At 40.6% G+C, this 10,289-nt stretch overlaps 1 protein-coding gene across 1 annotated transcript; it reads left to right on the forward strand.

Annotated features, from left to right (window-relative positions):
* Nucleotides 1-394: 394 nt before the first annotated feature.
* LOC148021049 (uncharacterized) lies at nt 395-7,771 on the forward strand. The gene is made up of 3 exons (XM_087698202.1): nt 395-1,048; nt 1,746-2,132; nt 6,975-7,771. Exons 1-3 carry the CDS (start codon nt 610-612, stop codon nt 7,511-7,513), a joined length of 1,365 nt encoding a protein of 454 aa, XP_087554328.1. The 5' UTR covers nt 395-609; the 3' UTR covers nt 7,514-7,771.
* Nucleotides 7,772-10,289: the final 2,518 nt, after the last annotated feature.

Consider the following 10,289-nt stretch of genomic DNA (forward strand, 5'->3'; position numbering starts at 1 on the left):
GATAAGCATTTTAGCCTATATGTGGAGAGACCTTCAACTTGAAATTCCAAAGGGACTTTAGAAGGAGATTCCTAGTAGTTGCAACTTGCCATTTTGATAACTAGGAGGTATGTAAATCTCAAGGTTTTAAAACTTCTTTGACAGGATGTGAATGTCACTTTGACAAATTTATATTATTAAACCTTGGTGTTTGGTAGACTTGAAACTTATGACGTGAGAGTGTCAAGGAGATGTTGGGGAGCTGCCCATGTGTGGCTTTGTATGGTTATGTGGCATGTGACAGGTTTATTTTGTGCAAATAATGAGTGGGCAATGGACATATATATTGGTCAAAATAGATGAAATATACAATTCACTTTACATTCAACTTTAGTTTTTAGTGAGCATTGGTAGGGAGACGTTAGCTTGCCATCTCGAGGACGGGCAGGGGCAGGACTCTCATATGTGATAGTGGGACTTTGTAGACGAGTGAGCATTGACGGGCAGCAGGGTTCTCTCTCTCTCTATCTCTCTCTCTCTCTCTCTCTCTCTCTCTCTCGTCTGGTCGTCCTCCTCCTCCTCCACCGTGGCCAACAGTATTAAGCACTGAGCTGCAGCAACAGGACCACCATGGCCCAACAGCCCGCTGCTAGCAATTGGTCCCCGCCCATATTCCTTGCACCGTCGAGCCAGCTGCTGGGGGTAGTCGACGTGGCGCCGTCGCCGTCGCCGCTGGCGGCAACCGGCTCCGGGACCCACGTGCCGGTGGCGGAAATCGTGGGCGGAGCAGTGGCTGGTGCGGTGGCGGTGGCGGCGGTTGCCAGCGTGCTGTCCGCCGCGACGGCCGGCAAGGTGGGCCTGGCCCTCCTGCAGCCCGCCTGGAGCCTCCTCGCCTCCCTCGCCCGCAAGCTGCTCCCGCCGCCCCGCCCCTCCCGCTCCTCCTCCTCCTCCTTCTACAACCAAGCCCAGGACCGCTTCTCTTCCTGCGCCCGTGAATCCGCCATCGCCGAAGATCAAGCTGCCAAGAGTAGTAACCATAGTGCTTCCCTGCACAGCTCCGCTCGTCTAGGTACGTACTAGTACATCTATATATATATATATATATATATATATATATATACACTCCCTCCTCTCACAGCTGCATATAGTAATAAATAACCAGTTATCAGCCCTCCATGATCGTCTGCTACAGCTGCATATTGTAATAACAGGTTGTCATTGCTCCAACATCGTATGCCTCACAGCGAATGACAACTCAGGCCGGGAGGGGAGGCGGGGGTGAGAGCGAGGGCTACCGGCCTGAGTCGGTGCAGATGAGGGCTGAGGCGGCCAGCAATCCCAACCATATTATTTCCGATTATTATTATTCTCTACCCATCCAGCTAATCATAAGCCCAATTATCAGCTCATCCAATGCTTCAAAACATCTTTGCAATTATCTGCTGATCAATTCAACGCTTCAGATTATCAGTATCTTCAGATTGAATCATCATCTCAATCCCATGCTTCAAATTGTCTTTACATTTGATCAGCTAATAACCTCTCATTAGCTCACTCCAATAATCACTTGATCCTTATAAATAATTTGGTCTATCGAGCTGCGTGGATAAATTAACCATCTATATTCAGCTCCATAGAATGCTTTGAATTTACTCCAGTTTGTTGCTAGTTAGCTAATCATCAATAGCGTTGTCAACTCGAATATCCTGCTCATTTCTAGCCCTAACCAAAAGCTTGAATTTCCATGTTTATGGATTAATTAGCAGCTCACACAGCCGCCATTCTTGAGGAGTATGCCATCGATGCCGAGCGCCTAAAATCATCGGCAAGCAAATATATCCAGAATCAGGCATCAGCCCAAGCTTCTAAGTTCGTCGCTGTGACCGAAGAGCTGCTGATGAAAGAATTGGAGGGGATTCGCAATTCGGCAGCTAGAAGAATCGGCAAAGATATGGATGCAAGAAAAGAATCAGCAGATCATGATTTTGTCCACGGGCAAACGGTAGCAAGTAAAGAGATAGTGCCCATAGATGCTCGTGACAAGGCGACTGTAGCAAGTAGTGATGCTACTCGTCCTTCAACTATGACTGGCAAGACGCAACCAATCAACTCAAAATCATCACCGTCACCTCCAGCTGCAGTACCTGATCGTGGTAAGAGTACTCCATAGTCTCCACCCTATCACCTTCTACTTAACCATTTAACGATATTTCTAAGTATGCAACGGATAAGAGTGCTCCATTATCCCCACCCTATCACCTTCTACTTCTAATTGTGCAAGGGACTTGATTACCTATTGCCCTGCTCCCATTTTATCTTACCATTAATAGGAAAATCACTATAGCAAAAAGCACACACACACATCCAATTTTGTTATAATAGGATCTCAATAACTTATGGAACTTTGATGCTTATCCTTAATCTAGGAAAAGGGAATATGAATTAAGGCTAATGACTACCAACCCAATTGGTTGGGAGGATGTGTGAGTTACTAGATGTATCTAGTCTAGTTCCACCTTCTAGGTAAAACCACAACACCTTATCCTATTGCATGCTTCACTCTCTAGGGGGATAAACATCCCTTGCAAAGGATGGAGCTCTCACTCAAACCTTCCAAGTGATACTTGGAAGGTATTGCCATATATGCATCTCCCAAAAATAAATTTCCAAACCTCTCAAGTAATGAAAGAGTATAGCTTTCATAAATGTGACATTAATGCACTCTGCCACATTCACAGAGTTTGATTAATCTATGTAATTCTTATGTAGCACAACCTTTTATAGTTGTGTCATCTATATGGCAATATCATGACACCTTTTCCACTTTAGCATTGATGTTGCCAAAATCATCCAACTATATAAATGTGCTACTTTAGATATGTTCTCGGGGGGTGCACCTATGCAAAATCATCTATATAATGTGCGTTCAAATGGTATTAAGGAATACCCTTTCTTCACATGCTATACGGCCATAAAATGACCCCTTTTACTTTACTAAATTCATGGGGTTTTTTCAAATAATAATTTAAAACTCCCTTTTGTAAATATAATCCTATAAATTTTACTAAATAAAATACCCTTTCCTTGGAACTCATGTGGTATCTTACATGTTCTGTAAGATGAACTCCCTAGGGATATGCCAAGCTTTGGCAACACATGAGAAACTTGATAGTGATATTTGCAATGAATTGTAGTAGCTTCTTATAATGAAGGGAAAAAACCCAAGAGAAGCATCAAAAGTTCAAGGAAGAAGAGCTTTAGCTATCAACATTCAGGTTGGTTCTAGAGACACTAAGAGAATGTGCATCAATGCTTAGCTAATGTGATGTTTAAGTAGTAGCTCATCAAGTGATTGCTTAAATACTAATACGGCTCATTCATGTAAGAATACATGGATATGAAGGACATCAATCCTTAGTTTTGCTAACATGGGTCAACATATGAGTAGATCATGCAATTATGTAGATAGTGATACCAATATGAAATACAAGGAGAAGTTCGTGCACACTATGTCCCCATGTAGGATTCATCATCCTTGTAGAATATGTTGAATGAATTCTCCCATATCCATAACACCAAAGAAGAATAGAGAAGTTAGGATATCAACATAAGAAATTGGCCTTGAATAAATAAACAAATATGAATTGAGTCTCTTAAGAGGTTGGAATTAAAATATGGGCATAGCATCATCAAAAGACTTCTTGGCTACGACATTTTTGATAAAATTTGTAGAGACTATAAGAAAAAATGCACACCCTTTAGTATTCATTTATTCCTTAAATTGAGTTCAAAGTAGTCAATGATCAACTTATTGTAGTTCATACTTGAGGGAGCCCTTGTTAAAGCACCTTTGATTCCATTATGTGCGTGCGTGTGTGCGTGCGTGCATGTGTGTGCAAACATGTGTTTTGGGGATTGTGAGCCAATAAAAAAAGTTTATCTACAAGAGGTAATCCTCTATTATTTATATATATGTGTGAATGATATTTTTGTTTTGTTCAAGACACTCTTTTGATGGAGTGAAGTTTGAACAGTGATAGACTAGGACATTTTGGAAATACATGACAAATTTATGTTAAAAGGTGGCCACTAGGGTATACATCATTTTTCATGCCCTAGGTTGTAGAAAGTTGGAGTACTCAATATGTTGTACAATCTAGTTGATATTTGGAGTTTGGACTATCCATTGTATATTCCACTTTCAAGCTTGCCAATTATAAAGCAAGTAAATGAATAATAGCCATGTGATCAGGAATCAAACTTGGTGGTCCTTACAAAATAATATAACTCATATTTTCAAATTTTGGGGAGGGCAAATATAGAAAAGCTTGAGCAACTTTAGCCATTGAAGTATTTTGGTTTTAATCAAGGTTCTTTATGTTGTAAAAGCTTAATGCCTAGCCACTTGAGCAAAACAATATATGAGATGCAAATATTGATTTCAATATAGGTGCTAGCTATGGTCTTACAATAATTAGACGTCAAAAACATACTATAGATAGAGAACAATAGATCCCTTATGTTGAATGAGAAACTATGGAAGGTGAGCATGCCAATAAGAACTTTAAGGATGTTGTGCAAGTGTCTACTCACTAACAAACATGACACATAGGCTTTCATTATGGACAAATATCCAATTGCCAATACGAAGCCAATTTATCATAGTTAATGATCATCACTCTAGGGCATGAGTATAAAGTAGATTTTCTATCCATTCTCTTATTACATCCTCCATATAACGAGCAATCTAAAGGCACATCTCCTTTCTACCTTTTCTCTTTTATTTAAGGGAAGTGGTGAAGTTATTATGTGTCTTGAAAATAAAGCCAATAAGTTATGATTGGAAAAGTCATTTTGTTCTAAAATAATGCAACCATGCCTTGATCCCATTGCGCTCTTATAACTTTGACATTGATGAAGACAAGTCAAAGAAGAAAATCCACTTTACGTTTGATAAGCTAAGAACAAGAGCAAGGCTTCTAATATTTTGGACCTAATTGATATTATTTTAGTTTACAAATACTAAAATTTACCTAAAGTTAAAAATGAACTAATAATTTTGTTAAGAACCTTCAAATGAAAAAATGAAGGTTTTAAACTTGAAGGGGAAAAAAAAAACCATTTGCTCATAAGGGGATGCTATTGTTATGCTTGATATGTCTTTTTGGGGTAGAGCAATTGAAATATATCACTAGTATACATGGATATTCTCTCTTCCTCTTTTCCCTTCTCTCTTTTCTTACATTTTTCATTATGAATTTTCTGGAATGCTAATGTATACTTTCTATGGCCTGGTTTGTATTCATAAGAAAACCTTGCAAAATGTTGTAATAGTCACAAAGGACAATGTTGTGTGCAATTTTCAGGTATTAAAATTGTAAGTTGGAAAAACAAATATATTTGCCATAAGTCATAGAGGGTTGCCCTACCTTGAGGTTTTTTTTTTTGTTGTGGTGGGTTTCATTCAAGGCATGAGAGAGAGAGAGAGAGAGAGGAATGTTTTAAAAACTTAGTGAAAAAGTTAATGGCCCTTTCTTTATTAAAGCCTTTAAACAAAGTGAAGTAGTTTAACCAAGGATATTAAAGGGGACACCTCATTGCAACTAGCTATTAGAACTTGACGACCATCCACCCATCCAAAGGCCCTTAGATTGTCCTGAGGAGTCCACCTTATAGAACATGTAAGATACCATGTGAGTTCAAAAGAAAGGGTATTATATTTAGTAAATTTTACAATATTATTTACAAAAGGGATTTTTTAATTACAATTTTAAAAAAATCGTAAGTTTAGTAAATTAAAAAGGGTTGTTTTAAGGCCTTATAGCATGTAAAGAAAGGGTATTTCTTAATATCCTTTGAATGCACGTTATATAGATAATTTCTTATAGGGGGACCCCTCGGGAGATTGTCACATGAATGGTGTGCAACAAAATGTGTTTGTGGAATGGTATGAAAGGGAAGGGTACGTCACGGTGCTAGTGGGGGTTCAAGTTCTTAGAGTGCATAGAGGAGCAACTAAGCACCCTAAACAAGGTGAGTGCTTCTAGAAGGCTAGCGGTGTAAATGGGGTTGCTCCAATCATATAGCACCATCTTCTCCCTTTTGTTCTTTGGTTCAACAACATTCATCATGTGCAACTTTAATTTGGGTTGTCATATCATTGCCCCACCACAATTCATTTCTTACGATATGATAAGTGTGCTAAGTGTTTGAAAGCTCCTTTGGCAACAAAGGTTCACTAAGATGGAGGTTACAATGGAACCGCATAATACAAAAGCTTTTGCGTCTAAGCTTCTAGATCATAACTAGGAACTCATACATTGAAGGTAATATATATTATGTGGTCCATGGCTAGTACTTGCATATTATGATATTTGAAGACCAAAGCTAGTAAAGTAGAATAGATCTGTTGCTAAGGATATGTATTCCATGATGGAGAGCTTGAGAGATGAATGTATTATTTTTAGCAACGCTCACAAAGAACTAGTTTCCAAACCAATCAAAATAAGGGCAAGAGCTAGTTTTATTAAAAATTAGCAAAACGTTCAAAAAAGGCTAGTGCACTCCTATTGTAAGGGCATGGGAGACTTCTAATTGGGATTCTAGAATTCAATCCGCTAATTATAACTAAAATATTGTTTCCTTGAAGGGTATTCTAACTAAAACATGAGTGAGCTATGTATTTTTGATTGGTTATTGGCATGTTTAAAACGAAGGTTTTTCCTTCTCTTTTCTTTTCTTTTTTCGAAGCATTTCGATTAGTGTTCACGAATAAGATTTTTGATAGCAAAGGCCAAGACCTTTGACTCAAAATTCTCGAGGGATTTTAAAACCAAAATACATGTAATTATTATTTTTATAACTGAAATATTGTAAAAGCCAAAGTGTTTAACCTTGTGTAAAATTTCAAACTTTTTTTGAAAATTTTGCAATTCGTTTTATATAATAAACCTTGGCTTTTGGTGTTGACATTTTCGATTTTTGATTTGGCAAAGGTGGTGGGGCCGAGTTGGACGAGGAGGCGGGACAGGTAGTACGGAGGCCAGCTGGCGAGGTGCTGGAGGCTGGCGCGGGGGGGATGACGTCAGCAAGGGGCGGGCCCAGAGCGGCGGGGGGCGGGAGCGGCAACAGGAACCTGGGGCGGGTGAGGGTGTCGATGGAGGTGAGCGCGCACAAGCTGCGCTTCTTCTGGCTATGCCACGCAGGCGGGGCGTACGGCGGGGACCAGGACGCGTCAGTGGGAGGGGCGGCGCCAGCTGAGGCCCCGCCAGCGGCGGCGGCGGCGGCGGCGCCTCCTCCGACCTCCCACCACGCCAACGCGCCCTTCGTGGCGCTGCCGCTGACGTGGGCGAGCTACTATGGCCATCTTCCCCGCAACCCGACCGGCTTCGAGGCTGCCGGCCCCGCCCTCAGCCGCAGCAGTAGCGGCATCTCCATCCAAGAAATGCCCCCCCCTCCACCCCCGCCCCCCAACCCCGGTGTGAACGCTCCTTCCGCTTCTCGAGAGTATGGTTGCCCCGACTCTGGCGTGTGAACGTCGTTACATAATTTTAAGTAATGCGAAGACCATTTACAAAAGGACTCGCCTAATGGAGTTTGAAATTGAATTGATTTCATTTGTTTTAGTTGTAGACCTACATTACATAGCCCTTAGTTAACTCCCTACACACTCAAAGACTCATTCAAATTTCCTCAATCCTCAAGCAGAGTTCGACACTGTAAGCCTGCTCATTGCAATGTCCTCAAATCACCTATGAGGTTTTTGCTTTGTTTGATCCATTGGGGAAAAGATCAACTCCTTTAAGTTGGTCCAGTTACAATTGGTTGTATAGTCAATGACCTCGTCTCTTTGGACGTGTTGTCAATACCTAATTTGACCAACTCTTTCACATTAAAATTTGATCTGATTTGAAGTAAATTGATTTACACCTCTGCAAGGCTCTTTCTCACCAATAATTCACATTCGAGTCTTCCTTTTTGTAGTGCACTTTAAGTATTATGTAAAATATATACATAATCCCAAAGAAAGATTTCAGATCAACTCAAGTTGCACCTTCTCCCAAACTAACAATTGTAAGGTCCTCAAGTCTATGAAAGCACACTCATACAAAGAGAATTATACATTTCCAATCCCATTTGTCTCAAAGTCTCTAATTATGAATTACACTCAAATGTTTCGTATAGTTGATTCTTTCACCAAGATCTATCTATTTTCCTCGAGCTTTGATGGTTTAGCTTTTTCTAAAAAATCCAAAATAGTAACATGCACTAAACAGGGTAATATATTTACAACACTACTCAATAGCTAAGTACTATCCACATGGGCATACATCTTACAAACGAATAATTTATCATTGCCATTATGGTAGAACTATTCAATACCTTTAGTATCCACAAAGCTAAACGAGAAAACTTATCATAAGGGGTAGCTACTAACCAAGTCATCACTCTAAATATAACCAATTTCTAGATTCCCATATGGCTAAAAGAGTAAGGCCTCTAATGGCATGCCAATCCGCTGGCCAAACAATTGGATTCATTCTTCCCTTACAACCCACCAGATAATACTTCTAAGTAATCCCGTCATGAAACCTAGCATCTACCAATCATTTTTACACCTCCCTCCAACATCCTTAACCGTCATACACTCCCATAGGTATCTAAACACATTACCAAGACCAATGTAATCTAGTAGACACATTCTAAGATATCGAGGAGTGGTAGCCCTTTGATAACCTTGTCAATCACCGAGAATTCATTATTTCTAATCAGTGGATCCTTAACTAGTGCAAAATGGAGAGGTGCAAAACGGTAGTCCTACATCATCGATCTCCACAACATGAAAAGATCCTAGAAGTATCCATTAACACAAACCTTGGCATATGGCACAATTGGAGGCCAGAACCCTATCTTAGCCAACAAGAGAAGCATGAAGGTCTGAGGCTGTTCATACTGCTGTTTATATTATGAACAGAACTCCCACAGCTCCAGTTCACGGTATGACCCCCGAAGAATGTTTCATAGGTAAGAAGCCTGATGTTTCACACTTGAAAGTGTTTGGCTGCATTGCATATGTTCATGTGCCAGATGAGTTGCGAAAGAAATTGGATCCAAAGGCTGAAAAGTGTGTGTTTATTGGATACTCTTTAGAGTAGAAAGGGTATCGCTGTTATAACCCTGTCACATGTAAGTTCAGAGTGAGCAGGGATGTCATCTTTGATGAAATGAGCAGTTGGTATGCATCTAGTGGTGATGCATTGGATGATGATGATGATCATGACACTCATGTGCAGGCTGAAAAGCAAGAACCACGGACTCTTAGTGGACCAGAGACATCATCTGGTAGTCCTTGGTCTGGGAGACTAAGGAGTATCTCTACATCTTCAGGTGCATCTAGTAGCACTATAGGTAAAGACAAAGGAAAGAGTAAAGTGTCAGAAGGCATTGATGCAGTTTTTGATGGAGACTCCAGTGGCTCAGAGAGCTTGGATGATGAGCTTGGCATTCCTTTAGTGAGGACTCCAGGTGTGCAGAGAGCACGCGTTAATGTAAAGACTCCATTGAGTGATCGAGTGGTATGCAGGTCTAATAGGGTGAGATACCCTGTTAAAAGATTTGGTTTTGAAGGTTATGCAGCTCACTATTATGCTTATATGGTGAAACTAGTTGAGGATGTTGAGCCCACATGTTTTGAGGAGGCTGTTGGTCATGCTCATTGGGATGCAGCAATGGATGAGGAGATGGCTGCATTAGAGGCCAATAAGACTTGGGATCTAGTATCATTGCCAAAGGACAAGAAAGCCATTGGATGTAAGTGGGTTTATAAGATTAAGCACAATGCAGATGGCTCTATTAGTAGGTACAAAGCTAGGCTGGTTGCAAAAGGCTATGCCCATACATATGGCATAGATTATGGTGAAACCTTCAATCCAGTTGCTAGGATGGCAACTGTTAGATGTGTGATTGCTTTGGCAGCAGCCAAAGGTTGGAGGTTGCAGCAAATGGATGTGAAAAATGCCTTCTTGCATGGTGATTTGTAGGAAGAAGTGTATATGGATCAGCCAGCAAGTTATGAAGATTTAGAGCATCCCACATATGTGTGCAGGTTGAAGAAGGCACTCTATGGGCTCAAGCAAGCACCTAGAGCATGGTCTGACAAGATCAGAGAGTATCTTGTCAATATTGGCTTTTATGTTTCTGATGCTGATCACTCACTTTATGTGAGAAAGGGAGATGCAGGTTTGGTCATCATAGTCATCTATGTGGATGACTTGATTATTACAGGTGATAGTGATAGTGGGATTGCTGAA

The sequence above is a fragment of the Lygodium microphyllum genome, chromosome 18 (assembly GCF_053477565.2).
Source record: "Lygodium microphyllum isolate KBCC chromosome 18, Lygodium_microphyllum_v1.1.10, whole genome shotgun sequence".
NCBI classification, from domain to species: Eukaryota; Viridiplantae; Streptophyta; class Polypodiopsida; order Schizaeales; family Lygodiaceae; genus Lygodium; species Lygodium microphyllum.